The sequence below is a fragment of the Pleurodeles waltl genome, chromosome 6 (genome assembly GCF_031143425.1).
Source record: "Pleurodeles waltl isolate 20211129_DDA chromosome 6, aPleWal1.hap1.20221129, whole genome shotgun sequence".
Classification (NCBI taxonomy): domain Eukaryota; kingdom Metazoa; phylum Chordata; class Amphibia; order Caudata; family Salamandridae; genus Pleurodeles; species Pleurodeles waltl.
Genome location: NC_090445.1, coordinates 130,555,300 through 130,571,800, shown reverse-complemented (window position 1 = coordinate 130,571,800; position 16,501 = coordinate 130,555,300). Strand labels below are relative to the sequence as shown.

Below are 16,501 nucleotides of genomic sequence, written 5' to 3'. Positions count from 1 at the left end.
TGGCTAATATACAGGTGCAGATAAGGGCAACAAGCTCAATCACAAGGGTAGCGTGCAGATGGGGTAAGAGTTGACTTTCTGCCATTGAGCTATAACTCCTGGCTTACTGTTGATTTTCTACAGCTATGCATAAGGTACCCACAAAATATCCAGAAACAAGGTTTCCAACATAATTTCTGAGACTAGAACCGTATTCAAAATAAATGAGTTGACTGTTGGGTATTGGTGCATTAGAGGATCAATGTGAGGTTTGGTCAGATGCTTGGTAACTAACAGGCAATCGTGTAGCTTTCCTTCTTGACAAGTAGGCATCAGGAAGACCGACATCAACAGATGCCACTCACCAGCTGAGATGGCATGATCTAAATATTGTATGTGAGAGAGACAAAATTGTAATTTCACTTTTGAAGCATTTTTCCTCTTAGCTAATTTAGTGAGTAGGTATAGGGAATCAATCCTACATTGTTCTAAGGCGGCTGATGCAAGTAACAGATCATCAACGCGCTGTACCAATGTCCAGAGCCACTGGAATTATGCAGCAGTGGCGGGCCAAATTATGTGGCAGTGTTGAGTGAATCATGCAGCAAGAGAAGGCAACTTATGAGGCATAATGCAGCACATGTTATGATACTATTACTTCATTATTTTGTCATTTTTACACTTGTTAACACGTCCTGGGCATTAGTTCCACCTAAAGAATGGGCTGCCAATAAATTCTGACCTAACCATAACTACACACTGGCGACCTCCACTGTGTAATATATAATAAATGCAAACCAAAGTGCTGTTGTAATATACCAAGGCACTCCAGAGTCATTTACGCTTCTTTACTCTGGCTGGTGATGCATTTCAGCTTGCATTTTCATCAAAACCAATGCTGTCTAACAACTCTACTATTTCTATGACTTACAAATGTTTTAATGGCAAAGATACTCCACAGGGAATGTGTTAAGAATTCAGTGAGACAGTTAAGGTAAAAGTTCGAGGAGGTACATTTTCCACCATGTTGGAAGTTGATTCAAAATACATTCTGCACATCATGGCAACAATAATGAATTATATTCTTAATATTTCAAAAATAATATTCAGATTCTTTTGAATAGACCTCGCGTCTCAGCCTTGCACAGCATTGTTGTCAATAATTTAAGTTCAGTTGTCATGAGTAATCTTATCAATGATGTTAGCGAGCATGTCATGAGTGTTGCAGTGTGCGAGGTCATAAGCAGTGTATGGTAAGGGCCCGAGTTATAGTGTTTTGAATTAACTATAACTGTTGACTTTCAGTGGTTTGTTTAGTTTAAAATGCTACGTTTAAACTGACCTTTTCACCTGAATTCAACTGTTTTTTGTTTTTTGTTTACGAAAAGTAATATTTTATTAGTATAGGTAAAGTCAACCCCTTGCTGCTCCTGGCCTATGGCCATGTGCAGCGTGTGAGTCACCACAAGGCCTCCACTGTTTCCAGGCCCTGCCCCACACCCCATGGGCAGCCACCCCCCTGCTGCTCACGACGTATGGCTATGTGTGGTGTGGGATTGGCTGCAGGGCCTGGAATGTTGCCAGGCCCTGGCCCAGTCCCCCAAGGGAAGCCAACACCCTGCCGCACACAGGATTTTGACATATGAGATGTGAGATTGGCAGCAGGGCCTGGCTGTCCTGCCTGGCCTAGCATCCAACCCCTCCACAGCCAACCAGCCTCCTGCCACTCACAGTCTTTGGCCATGTGTGGTGTGGAGTTGGTTGCAAGGTTTGGCTGCACCCTGTGTCTAACCTCAGGGGGAGAACCAGCCCTCCCCCGCACCCAGCCTTCGCCTGTTCACAGTAACCCACTGCAGACACTCAAGCCTTGTTTCCTCTTTTTTTGTTGAGGTAGTGAGGCCCCTGTGCTCGCATGGGACTTCCACAAGAGTCCTGGGAGCCACACTGGTGTCGGGGGACACCAGTGGGATCTAAGAAGCCCAGAAAGACATACTTTTTAAAAAATTGCCCAAGTGGGGGTCCTTTGGTCCTGGGGATCTGAGTACGTCTACCCTGCCCTCGTATACTTTTTTTTTTTTTTTTTGTAATTTTCAGGACATGATGACAGCGTTGTTGTGTCCTGAAAAGGCAGCTGCAGCATTTCTCTTCATGTTGCAGCTAGTCAGAATAAAATGTGTTTAAAAGAAATGTTGCAGCCAGCCAATCAGAGCACGAGCTCCTGCAAGAGTTAGGAGGCTGAAGGGAAAAAGGCCCCCGCAGCCAATTAGAAGGCTCTATTATTTGATGTTATGTGATAGTGGGAGCTCTCATGAGCCTCCCAGTGAACCCAACAATCCAGATACACAAAGTTTTTGAGCCTTAATTTCTCAAACACTACTGATTGAATTTACACCAAAAGCCATGCTTTCTGGATCAAGACCTAACTCTCTGCCAAATTGGGTCTAATTCCGTTCTGCTGTTTTCGTGGATTCGCTGTTCAATTTCCTATAGAAAATTGCACGGGAAACTTGCATTTTGAGTCGCCCTTTTTTCTCAGCCCCCTCGATGGATCCTTACAAAACTTCAAGACAGGAGCAGAGGTAGATTAACATTTTTTAGGAAGTTTTGTGATGATTCCTCAAATGGTACCAAAGTTCTACCACAGTATTGGGTTTGTAACAATATTGAGTGCCGAAAGTCAGTCGCCATGATGTCACCAAGTACATGCAGGTAAAAATATATGTACTATTCATAACTTCGCACCTGTGTACCCTCCTTTTCAAAGTATGTAGGTATGGAATTAAGAATCGTAAATCTACATTTACTTAATTTAACGGTGGTTGATATTCTGCACTCTATATTATTGTGCATCTATATTTTGTTACTTGATATTATGGCTTAAAACCCATGTGTATGCTTTATAAAGTCATATCGTATTGTACTGTGGAATGAAACTGCAGCAGAGATATATATGCTGATGATTGCATTTTTGGATTCTGGTGAGTTGACATGATATTACATTGTGGTGTTGATAAAATGAGTGCTCTTAACATTAATAAAGATATTATTATTGATGATAATAATTAATAATAGATGAGTGCAAATTAGGAGGTGTACCAGTGTGTAGGATTCTTATGTAAGAGTAGCAAGCTTGATTATTACAATAGTTGGCCCCTGGGTGATGAGCTAGTTTGCCTTTGATTTGAGGGATCTGCCTATCACGCACCCACCGACTCTGTTCTCTTCTTCACAAGTTAACCTTTCAAGTGACCACTTTGTACATCTGAACCTGGAAGCAACTTTAATTGTCAAGACGCCTGCTTTAAAAAACTCTAACAAATATTAAGAAAAATTCATAGATATACACCACCAGTGGCTTTGACAGCTCACTTCATCTATGCGCCTGTTCTTATGCCATCTACATTTTGCGTCTGCCCACCGCAGCATGCGTTAGGGAGCACTGGGTCATCTATTTGCTCTCTTCACTATGTTTGACAGCATTTTCCACCCATTTTAAAAGTAGGTACTTCAGTGCTGGTAGGAAAATCTCCTCTTTTCAACTGCAATGGATCATTATTTTACATAATAAGCTTGCCAACAGCAAACCAATTGGCTTTGTGCAGGCTTGTTTCTATTGGGGTTAATGTCTGTCTGACGCCTTTGCTGTGAGGAACAGTTGATAACCTCCCCTTCTCTTCAGTTCCTTGGCTATTGCAGTTACTCAGGATGCTGTCAAGAGTGCATCGCAGCAGCGAAGTACTGTATCAGTGAATTACTGTATCCTTTTCTGGTTCCAAATGTACATCTAATTGTTGAAACGTCCATAACAAATGTGTGCCTTTTATTTATAAGTGCTTTCGTAGACAGTTACTACTTTTTCAGCATATTTCAAAAGTATGAAGTGTAGGAAACAGGTCAGTTAAAGTGCATCTTCTCTGTGTTATTGATTATCATTAAGCATTTGAGCACATCATTGCTTGTGTTTCACTTATTAAAACTTTAGTTGTTGCTTCCAATGATCAATGTGATATTACCATATTTTTCTTGCCAACTATTTTTTGAGGGCAGGTGACTGCATTCGCCTAGTCTGTGATGTTCTGGTGCACAGTTTTAGTAGGAGTAAGCATGTGGCAATCAACCTTTGATCAGCAGAAATTCTTGACTAACAAAGACGACTGTATTAATTCCAACATACACTTTCAATCTGTTTCTTTCACTTCTCCTTTTAGAGTTGAAAAGCAAAAGAGTGTACCGGTTGCCTGGCTAGAGCAGGTTGAGCTACATGAGGAGAAGAATATGGGCGGCTTTCGCCGGATTTACCCCACAAAAGATGCAGAGAAGTATGAGAAGTTCTTCCAGCAGAGCAGCTCCATCTTCCAGGAAACAGCAGCATCGAAGGCGCGTGGACAGTGTGCCAGGTCAGCCCTGAAGGATGACACTTCTCTGCTAAGACAAGTGGCACGTGGCTTTTTAAATATAAAATAAATCCTATCATTCCTTGAAAAAGTTCATTATTGTTTAAACTTTACTTTTCTTCCTGTGGCATATATTTCAGACCTAAAAAGAAATTGTATTCTGTGGAGTATTTTCCTTCAAGCAGTATTTTTAAATATTCCCGAACAATAGTTTAGATACATGCGTTGAATTGGAAATGTATTTCGAATTGAGTGAGAACGTTTCATGTGTTTTGGTATTATCATGTACTGGCATGCAGAAGAGCTGACAGGACGATTTGACTGCAATAGTGGCATTACACTATAAATTCCAAAGAACCACAAAAATGTAGCTGCTTAAAGTTTAGTTGTCCCAAAAACCTTACTCCCCAAGTGCCTTGGTTGTTCCACCAAAATTTGTTGTGAAATGTTCATATTACTCCAAACGTCTGGCCATCTTGAAGGTACCCCCTTAATCAATTTTAAGAAATTGATCTACTTATTTTAAATACTTAGGCGGTCATTCTGACCCTGGCGGTTGACTACCGCCAGGGCCGGGGACCGCGGATGGACCGCCAACAGGCTGGCGGTGCATCCATGGGCATTCAGCCGCGGTCAGAAACGGGAAACCGGCGGTGTCCCGCCGGTTTCCCGCTGCCCTTGGGAATCCTCCATGGCGGCGCTGCAGGCAGCGCCGCCATGGGGATTCCGACCCCCTTACCGCCAGACTGGTTCTGGCGGTTTTGACCGCCAGAACCTGGCTGGAGGTAACGGGTGTCGTGGGGCCACTGGGGGGCCCTGCAGTGCCCATGCCAATGGCATGGGCACTGCAGGGGCCCCCTAACAGGGCCCCACCAAGATTTTCAGTGTCTGCCAAGCAGACACTGAAAATCGCGACAGGTGCAACTGCACCCGTCGCACCCCTTCCACTCCGCCGGCTCCATTCGGAGCCGGCATCCTCATGGAAGGGGGTTTCCCGCTGGGCTGGCGGGCGGCCTTCTGGCGGTCGCCCGCCAGCCCAGCGGGAAACTCAGAATTACCGCAGCGGTCTTTTGACCGCGCAGCGGTATTCTGACGGCGGAACCTTTATACCTAATATCAAACAGCCTAAGGTTAGGACTCTGATCACAAAAACATTGTGAGACAGTAGGTTTGTCACCTAATCCAAAACAGGGTTTCCTTCTTTTATAAATACATGACTGTATCAAAGGAGGATCTTTGACTGGGATGTAGACTTTCACTTCAGAGCTTACTTGCACTATTTACTTTGCTTCCCACAACCCACCCCTTCTCTCCCCTAACACCCTCCCTCCCAGTTGTTCTTGATGACACCAGATGGTGGCCTTTGGTGATGCTCTCAAAGTTCTCCTTAACCTAACACTCTTCAGACGCTCTTATTTGTCACACCAGGTGCCTGATGGTGGCCACATGATAGCTCTGGATATTGTCATGCTGCAGTATCCAGTGTTCACTCTCTCCATGGTGATGGCTGCCAATTGGTTTTCCAATGGTGGGGGCTTTTTAACTCTGCTGGCATTGTCAAACCCGGTAGCGGTGACAGGACATGAAAAGTATAGAAAACAATGAAAACACGATTACCGTGACTACTGAACGTACGCTGCTTCATGGAAGGTAGCAGCTATCTACCTATCTACAATGTTTTCATTGTTTTCTATACTTTCAACATGGACAGTAGGGCCCTGGCAAAGCAGATTGTGTTGTTCACTACTATTGGTAAAGCACGACTAATTGGCTTTGCCAGTGCTTGTTTGTAATTATAGCTATTTTGCATAATATGTCAGATCTCTTCAATATTTATCTCGGATAAGTGATAGAATGTCTATGCTGTGGGTGATTACACTGAGTTTCATGAAAATTATTACTCAATTAAGGATGATCTCTTATGGTAAGGTAGGTTTGAGGAGTATATCTATCAATCAATCAATCAGGATTTATTTAAGAGTGGGTAATAGGGTATCCAGGCGCTTGCAGGTCCCGGAGGCTTATTTGAACAGCCAGGTCTTGAGGGCCATTTTCAGAATTCCCGAAATGGGGTGATGGTCTGGAGGTGCGTTGGGAGGCTGTTCCAGTTTTTGCTGCGATGTGAGAGAAGGAGCATCCTCCACTTCTGCTTCAGTAGGTGCGGGAGTGTGGGCAAGTGAGAGGGAGGCAGATCGTAGTCTTCTTGATGGTTGGTGGAAGTTCAGGTGGTGGTTAATGTACGTGGGTCCTTGGTAGTGTAGAGCCTTGTGTGCGTGGGTCAGCAGCTTGAATTGGCATCTCTCCTGTAGAGGGACCCAGTGGAGTTGCCTGAGGTGGGGTGTGATGTCAGTTTGGCGGGGAAGGCCGAGGGTGAGTCTGACTGCAGCGTTCTGTATGGTCTGAAGTCTCTGTAGGAGGTATATGGTGATTCCTATGTAGAGTGTGTTGTGTTGCCATAGTCCAGTCAGCTAGTGATGAGGACCTGTGTCACGGTGCGTCTCGTGTGTAGGAGTAGCCATTTGAAGATCTTACGTAGCATGCGCAAAGTGAGGAAGCAGGCGGAGGAGACGGTGTTGATCTGTGATTCTATGGTGAGCTTGTTGTCATTGATGATTCCAAGGATTCTGGCAAATTCGGAGGGAGTGGGTGTGGGCCCCTGGGCTGATATCCCACCAGGAGTCATTCCATGGGTTGCTGCTGTAGCCAAAGATCAGTACTTCTGTCTTGTCTGTGTTCACCTGCAGGCAGTTGTTCTTCACCCAGTGAATGATGCTTGTCATGCATCTGTGGAAGTTGGTGGAGGGGTCATCAGTGAGTGAGAGGATGATTTGGGTGTCATCTGCATAGGGAATTATGCTGAGACCTTGGGAACTGATGATGATGGCCAGTGGGATCATAAGTGCATTGAAGAGCGTGGGGCTGGGGGATGAGCCCAGGGAGATATCATAGGTGATCTCCATGGGTTCAGAGGTGAAAGGTGGGAGGTGGATTCTCTGGGTTTTTCTGGTGAGGAAGGAGGTGATCTACCTGAGTGCGTCCCCTTGGATGCAATGTAGTGATCAGCATGTGGTGGGATAAGGTGTTGAAGGCTGCAGAGAGGTCGAGGAGGATCAAAGCTGCTGTTCCTCCTCAGTGGAGGACAGTTTGGATGTCGTTTGTGGCTCGGATCAGGGCAGTTTCAGTGCTGTGATTGCTGTGGAAGCCAGATTGGGAGGCATGAAGTAGCTGATTCTGCTCCAGGTATGTAATGAGTTGCTTGTTGATAATCTTTTCCAGTACCTTCACCGGGAATGGGAGCAGGAAAACTGGCTGGTAGTTTTGGGGTTCGCTGGGGTCGGCAGAGGGTTTTTTGAGTAGTGGTCTGGCTTCGGCGTGTTTCCAGCTGTCAGAAAATGTTGTGGTCGTGATGGAGGTGTTGAGCAGGGTTGTGAGTTCCTGGCCGATCCCTTGGTTTCCAAGGTTGAAGCTGTGGTGTGGCCTGGGTCTGTAGAAGCTCCCGAGTGGATGGATTTCACGGTGGAGGTGATGTCCTGTGTGGAGAGGATGTTCCACATAGTCAGTGTGTGGTTCGTGTCGATTACGCCTGTAGCGTGTCTGTCGAGGAAGTCTGTAGTTGTGGGTTGGGGTTCGTAACGATGTTGAAAGGTTTCTTGGTGTTGTTGGCGCTGGTTTTGATGCATGCAGCAGGGACTGTCTTCTTTTGTGCCCTCAGCTGGCGTTGGTAGAGTTTGAGGGAGGTCTTGAAGGCTGCTCTGTTGGAGGTATCCTTGCTGGTGCACCATCTCCTCTTCAGCTGTTTGCTGTCTCGTTTCACTGTTTTGAGTTCCTGGGTGTACCGGCTGGCCTTTATGGAGGATTTTCTCTGCATGTTGCTCTTAATGGAAATAATGCTGTTGGCGCAATTGGTGATCCATGCATTGAAGTTTTTCACTCCCTGTTCGAGGTTGGTGGGGGTGGTGGGTTTGGAGGTGTTAAGGGCATCTGCCCAGCTGGTCTCTGAGATTTTGTTCCACCTCTGGGGGCTGGTGGTGGATATGCGGGGGCTGGAGATGCTGAAGTGGATGATGGAGTGATCAGTCCATGTGAGTTCTGTGACATAGCTGTATTTGACGCAGTTGCTGGAGGTGAAAATGGGGTCCAGCCTGTGTCCTGCAGTATGTGTAGGGTCGTGGACGATCTGGGTCAGTCTGAGGCTGCTCATACTGTCGAAGAGGTGTGCAGTGTTGTTGTCAATGGGGTCATCAATGTGGAAATTTAGGTAGCCAAGGAAGACGTGGTCCTTGGAGTCTAAGACTAGGGACGCAATGAAGTCTGCGATGGTGTTGCAGAAGCTGGGGCGCAGGCCTGGAGGTTGGTATGAGAGGGTGCCTCTGATGTTTGTTTTTTTATTGCATGTGGAGATTGAAGTTGAGATGTTCCATGGGGGTGGTGGTGTTGTTGGTGGTGATGGGGCATTGTATGGTCTGTTTGTGGATGATGGCTGTTTCTCCTCCTGGCTTGTTGGTGCAGTCCTGGTGAGTGATTTCATATCCGTCAGGGATCGCTGTGGCAATGTCTGGGGCAGATGTGGGGTTGAGCCAGGTTCGGTGAGGAAGACGATGTCGGATGCGAGGGTGGTGCTGAGTTCTCATAATTCGGTGGAATGCTTGCTTAGTGAGCGTGTGTTAAGAAGAGCACATGCGAGTTGGTGCTTTTGCTCAGGTGGTATCTGTGGTGTGTTCGGGGTGGGGCTGGTGGGTGGGCTGGTGTTTGTGCTGTGGCAGGTGCAGTGACAATGGGTGCAGGTGAAAGGTCTTAACGTCAAGCGTGGGTCAGCGCAATGGCAGTGTTTGTTGCAATGTCCGGGTTTGAGGGTGTAGAGCTCGACGATGGTGTATCTTTTGGGGGGGTGGTGGCTGGGGTTGTATCGCTGGGCACCATCCAGGTGCGGACAGGCGCAGACAGGCTTGCCTATGGCACACCCACTGGGCGTGTCATCTGCGCAGTCACGCTGTGGCCTGGATTAAGTAGGTCCTGTGGTGGGTGGGGGTTCTGTTGGCAGGAAGAACGGTGAGTGGGAAAACCCTTGTGGGGAAAACCCAGGCAGCTGCAGTGTCACTGGATCAGTCTGGACAAAGCAGGAACTGGAAGCCACAGGCAAGAGGCAGGATAGGTATCCAGGTGTCTACTTTCTTCAATCGCCAGCTTGTTCATACTATTCATACAACTGAGAGACTACTTCATATAAAATGATTAGAATGCTCAGTGGTTTGAGAACCTATTGAAGAGATGTGTGTAACCTACATGTAACAGGCTGGATTAGACTGGAGAGACTCAGGCAGTTTGATTGAGATGGGTAGTGATGCTACAAAGTTTCAATCTAATAAACTAAATGTTAGCAATTGGCTAAAAGCCAACCTATTAAAATATTTCCTTTGGGAGATATTCACAACACCTTTTGACTTATTTCACCACTTACCTATTTTCGAAACAACTCCTGCCTCTAAGTTGTGTGCTATGCGTGTGTTACTGTCAGTATGTATCAGTATGCCGTCCCAATACTAACAATACTAATCTGTGGTGCATGATTTGGACAAAGCAGACCTGCCATCCTTAAAGAGATGTTTAGGCTATGATGAACCCAAGGCCCTGCTCTCTTCTCCATGCCCAACTCCTCTGTTGACCCTCATCCTCTTTCACACAGTGATATTTTATTATTGGTTGGCAGGTCTGAAAAAGGGCCAAATGGAAATGGCTTCAGTGAATGTACAAAATGCTCATAATTCTGAAAGAGCAACAAGTATTGGCAAAGCCAATAGGTCTTGCCTCTGGGATCTATTGGTTTTGCAATGGTTTTAACAATGCTGTACATCAGTGGTTTCCCCCTTGGGGGTCCGTGAAGCCTCCTCAGGGGGTCCGTGACTGCTGAGAAAATTAAATAATATTAACAGATAAGGTCCCTAGATTTCAGTAATGACTCAGTGGGAGGTCCTCAGATTCCAATAATGATGCAGTGGGGGTCCCCGGGTTCCAGTATTGCTAAAATGGGGGTTCACAGAAGTCTAAAGGTTGGGAACTACTGCTGTACATCATCCTAATGCTGTGCATCATGGTTAAAGAGGAATAAAAAAAATCTGATGCGGTTGGCAGCATCATTTTGGTGATGTGAGCACCACATGCGCAGGTGAGTGCAAAATGACGGAGGTGCTTGTTTTTTTTCTTTTTCTTTTTCAACCTAAGTTGGATTGCTAACTAAAAATTAAAAAACACTTGCAAGTGTTTTCATTGTTTTTGAAAGCTGGTGGGGGAAGCAATACTGGATGGTGGAAGCAAAATGGGAATGTAGCAACAAAGCACAGCAGCACTGAGGGCATGGGTGGTGGGAAGCAAAATGGAGGTCATAGATGTGTGGAAGCAAATTACAAGGACAAGAATGCACTGTGGAGTGCAGTGGGAGAAATGCAAACAGTCGAGTGAGTGCAACACGGAGCTAGTGGGGACAAGCAGACAGGTGGGAAATCAGTGCTGGGGTTGAGCACACGAGGGCCAGTGCAACATGAAGAGAGGTGGAGAAGGAGCACACAGGTGAGAAAGAGCAACACTGAGTATAATGGAGAGGGGAAGAGAAGTACATAAAGGAGACAGCCGGAAAACAAATGTACTCTTTTTGAGTACTTAAACATAAATAAAAAAATATATAGTGTCTGAAAGCTTCAGCTTTCTTTGTTTCTAAATTTGCTTCCAGCCAGACTATCTGCAAATGCAGAGATAAATGTTCCTAGATGGCTCCAATATACCCATAGTATCTTCAGACAGAGCACCAATGTATCACAAAACTAGAAGTAAAAGGCCAAAAATGGTTTGCAATCCACTGAAATTATTGGACCAATGTCATTTAGTGCATGCTCAGATTTCATACAGACCCAAATAAAAATTGTCATTTTTTACTATACACACTTTCATGCATTAAATGCATTTTGTGCATTAAAATCTGTAAATCCACTCATTACCTGTGGAGAGAGGGACTAGGCAGGGATGTCCACTGTCCCCACTCATATTTGTGCTTGCCATGGAGGCACTGGCTATACATTTAAAGGCCAAACTTAATGACTGGGGTGTGGGGGTGGGTGACGTGACACATATTCTATCTATGTACCCAGATAACATCCTGCTCTATGTAACTGATCCTGAAAACTCGATGTCCCACGTCCTGCGGCTTATGGCCTACTTTGGGAGGGTGTCTAGTCTGTTGTCAACCCTTACAAAACAGTGCGTTTTCCCCTGGCATCCTTAACTGATAGTGTGGGGCCAATCTCCCTGCGGTGAGACTGTCATGGGAGACGCAACAGTTCAGATTTGGGAATGCAGATAACGCATGACCCACACCAACAATCCGATATAAATATGGAGATACAACCTCTATGCAGTTCTGGAAAATGCTGCAGCTGTCGGTTATGCAACAGTTCAGATATTTGGCAATGCAGATAATGCATGACCCACACCAACAATATGAGTTAAACTCAGTGGCGACTGCAAATCTCAAGGGGAGGGATGGGGGAGTGGACGGAGATGGGGAGAACTTACCTTATCTCGTTCTTCTGCTGCCTCGCACTCCTCTTCCCTCCATGTGGTGTCCCAGCATTCAGGGACACCACCACAGGCTCCCCAGCAATCCTGGCACTGCTTACATGCTAAACATAGCATGTAAGCAGCGTCAAGATTGCTCCGAGCGGCAGTGACTTCGCAGTTTCTCCAGCCCGGTTGTGTATACAGCCGGGTTGGAAAAACCTAAATGTGCATGTTTGTTGGCCAGCCTCAGACGGCCGGCCAAACACACATGCGCACTTAGTGCTCCCTCACCTCCTCCCACCTCCCGTGGCCCACCCCGCCCCTCCCCTGTACTGCTGGCTGAGCCATAGCAGGACTATCTTTTCAATTTTAATCACCTCACTCTTGGCCAGGGGGCGACGCTCCTTCGCCATAGGGAAGGAGCCACCCCTGGTTAAACATTGGAAGAGTGATGGACGGTCTCACAACCTCTATACAGTTCTGGAAAATGCTGCCGCTGTCGGTGGTGGGCAGGGTGGCATTTAGCAAGATGGTCCTGCTGCCCCAATGCTTCTCCGTTATGCAAAATGCGTTCTGCATCCAGCCAAACTCCTTATTTCGGCGGCTTGAAATCTTGCTGGTGTCCCTGGTGTGGGATGGAAAGTGAAGCAGGGTCCTGCTGGAGATCCTGAAGCTAGACCTGGCTTAGAGCGGACTGGGCCTCCCGGCCCTTAAGCTGTACTACTTGGCTGGTCTGCTCCAATATGCTGCTTTGTGGTGTGACAATGGCCCCAGGTTGGAAAAGATGCTACTGAAGGGACTGGCCATAGTAGAAGGCCTCCCCCAAGTTACTTACGCTAGGCCACAGATTGCCATTGGGTACCCTCATTATAGTTTTGCAGGTGGCACAAGCATGGGAGAAGGTGTCACCCACATTTTGAGATGGGCGCCCTATGGTAAGCAGCTTTTCACTATCTTATGGTTGTGTCTGTTTACCCACATATGGACCTCTATGGATGTAACACTCTGGGCAGACAGGGGATGTCAGAGAGCAGGAGATCTGTCTCTGAATGAGACCTTCATGACGATCGAGGAGGCAAGGACACACTTACACATCAGCTCAGGGCAGTTTTTGCAATGCATAAGTATGGCCCAGACAGTCTGCGAACTGTGGACAACCTTCCCAGACTAACCTAAGAAATCAAACATCCTGAAAGTGATGCTGGACCCGGGGTCCACCAAAAGTATAATCTCCAGGTTATATGCTGCACTAAAAAGGGACAGACAGACAGATGTAACACCTGTGTTCGATAACTGGAACAGGGAACTGGTATTCCCACTTTCAGAGGGAGAGTGAAGGCGCCCTTGAGCACTGGTGCAGGAAGTGGCCAGCAACGCTAGATTTAAGCTGACACAATTTTACTACTTGCATATGGTATATCTGACTCTGCAACGTCTACATAGGGTTTATCCAACATGCTTTGCTGGGAGCGCAGGCTGCCGGGGTGGCCCTGGCCGACTTTGAACACGTCACGTAGACATGCCAAGTAGTGAGACCCTTTTGGGAGGAGATACTACCGGGGGTGCAGAGGTGATGGGCGTAATAGCAGAACTAACAATACCCCACTGCCTACTAGGACTGTTACTACTCCCTAAAAAAGGCAGCAAGATTAGGTACCGATTGGCCCATCTGCGACTAGTTCTTGCCAGATGCTGTATCGCTGTTCACTGGGCAGGCCCAGCACCACCAACACGGAGCAAATGAAGGGCTGATTTACTGGAGTGTGCGATGGCTGAGAAGTGTCAGCTCCGGATTGTCAACTCAGATGATAAGTCAGAGTAGGACCTAGAGATCTGGGGCGCAATGATTGACGTTCTGAGACAAGGAGGTGGGGCGGTGGTTGGTGGCTGTTCCCCAATTCGCCGAGGACTGCAGTGGTGGCAACCCATGTGGTGGTTGAGGACTGAGATGGGTTACAGCTGACCACTGACAACCTACCCCCACCTCTTATTAGAGGCTAGAGGTCTTTGGTGATTAGAAGGGTACAAGGTGTGAGCAGGCTCAGAGTTGGATGGTTGGTCTGAGCATCCGCTTGCAAAATGCTCCAACAAACAGTCTGATACGGTTTTATTGGGGGATATGAGTGTGTGCCTGTGTGTTTCGGGGATGAGATACCGCTGTCCTGCTGCAGACGTATTTGATTATTCTTTGTTCTGAATCAGGGCGTTGCCCTGATGGATCTACTTTGCACTGATGTATGTACTGTTTCCATTTGCAAAATGTGAGTAAAGAAATTTAAAGAAATATCTATCTGTAAATCCTCAACTCCTGGACATTTGCACACAAGCAAAGGTGTCATTTGTACTTGAAACCATCTTATGTTAAAAAAACTGACCTTTGCTAATCTGATACAGTGCATGCATTCAAAAGCAGACATGCAGCGCTTGAACATCACCACTTATTCACCTGAAACTAAAGCACAGATCTGTACTCACAGGCAGCAACTGCAGGAGCTTCGACTGAAACAAGAGTTAAAAGTCATCCAGCCAAAAGTAAGGAAGGGTGAACAGCTGGGGGAATCAGCAGCTGAGAAGATCCCGAGTCGCAGAGACAGCCGACTGCACAGAGCGGCTATGGCACGAGGTACCCGTCAGGTAAGACCAGAATGTGGAACCAGTGGCTGAGAAGGTAGGTTCCGAAAAGAAATCTGACTGCCATGGCAGCTATGGAACGAGGTTCCTGTCGGGTAAGATCATCCTGGGAAGCTAGCGGGTGAGTACAGTGGGACTGAATGAGACAGCTGACTGTCCAGGGAGATCTAACAGGAAGTGTACTTCGGATAAGATCAGCCTGCGAGCCAATATGTGAGAAGAGTGAGGCTAAAAAGAGCATCAACTACACCAGGTCAATATAGTATGAGGTATCTGCTGATTAAGAGCAGTTTGGGAGGCAATTGTAAAGAAGGAGGGGACCAAAATAGACATCAGACCACACGGGGCAGCAATGGCAAAAGGTAACAATTCAGACCTTGGGTCCAGAGACCCCAGGGAGTCCGTGACTCCTACTCAGGGGGTCTGGGACTGTTTAGAAGATTAATAAGGTACACCTACATAAGCAAAATTTAGCATTTTAAAACACTTGGTAAATGTGAAGAAATTTGAAATTGTAGGCTCAATATTAAGTTGGTATCCTTAGGTTAATTTGTGAGAGCAGCATAGAGAATCTAGAATGGACAGCTGGTATTCGCTGACAAAAAGAGAGCGTGCTTTAGGGGCAAAAGCAAACTGATATGTTAGAATCTAGCATATTGCTTTAACTTTTAGAAATAAAACCACCTTACAACTTTCCCATTTAAATTGAGATTTCGTTGCATCTGTTTTGATTGTGAATCAGGCAAAGTATTTCATAGCTTATGTATTTGTTTCATGTATCCTTGTTGTGTGTATTTTTGAGGTTCAACTCGCAGAATTTGCTAAAGTAGGTGTCCCTGGGTACCTGGCTACTAGTAGCGTTTCCGTGGGGTCCAAAGAAGTCAAAATATTACGACCCACTGGCTTATGATGCCCCACAAAGTAAGAGTTGCATGTGGAGCCAATGGGTGAAACGTTTAGGACAAAAAGAGACATTGAAGTGCATAGATCAGCTGTTGCATGAAGTAACCTCCACCTCTGGTGATATATAGTCTAGGAAGCCACTGTGGGAGATGCAAGCAACATGAAAAAACATCTGGCTGCAAAGAGCAGGCTGGAATTAGGTCTCCAGCAGGAAAACACGGAGTAGAATGTCACAATTAGAAAGCATTCAGTATTATGTAAGTACCTAACACTTATAAAAAAAAACATACAGCACATTAATAGAGTATTCCTAATTGTCTTTTATAAATATATTGCACATCTGTCATGTAAATAACAATTAGTAATCTGTTTGCAATGTACCGTTTTAAAGTGATTTGAAAAGAGGTATAGCAGAATAGTGGCTAAACCTCTCAGATGGTGTCTTCAGCCTCACCTTTGCCCTAAGGTTTACTTCTAGAACATCAGTATTGAAATATTGACTTGTCAAAATATTATGACCATAATATGGACCACCAGAATATCGTGAAGGTAAGCATTGGTTTACTTTACTCAATTCCACACATATGTACCTTTAAGCTATATGCACATTCCTCAAAGTACATAGATTTGGATTTACAAAAAGTACATTTATACTTCTGTTAGTCGATATTTTGGCCAAGATATTTTGGCAGGTCGATATGTTTGTCCTTGTTATTCTGACAGACAACCGGTGCAGTATCTTTGATTTAAGTTGTTTCTTAAATATTGCTTTTTATCAGTCGAAATAGAATGATATTCTTATCCTATTCTTATCTATCAATTTGTAATATTTGGTTCAAATTCCAGGTGCAATCACACTTATTGCCCCTTTGCCCTAGAATGTTGATGTTCTTGAAATGTCTTTTCTGCAAGTAAGGTTTCTCAATTGTTCAGCAAGGCTGTGTGGAACATCCAAAACCTTTGCAGTGCCAGCAGATGAACAATGCTGAGATTGAAGTGGGCCGGGGACGGAGGAAGCACCGCCAACAGGCTGGCGGTGCTTCCGG

General features: G+C 45.8%; 1 protein-coding gene across 1 annotated transcript in view; it reads left to right on the top strand.

Moving 5' to 3' along the window:
- TTLL6 (tubulin tyrosine ligase like 6) overlaps positions 1-16,501 on the top strand; it is a 165,812-nt gene that overhangs the window by 120,951 nt on the left and 28,360 nt on the right. Inside the window, exons 11-12 of the mRNA XM_069237573.1 lie at positions 4,188-4,376; positions 14,399-14,555. Coding sequence (XP_069093674.1) covers positions 4,188-4,376; positions 14,399-14,555 — 346 coding nt within the window. The remainder of the gene's footprint in view (positions 1-4,187; positions 4,377-14,398; positions 14,556-16,501) is intronic.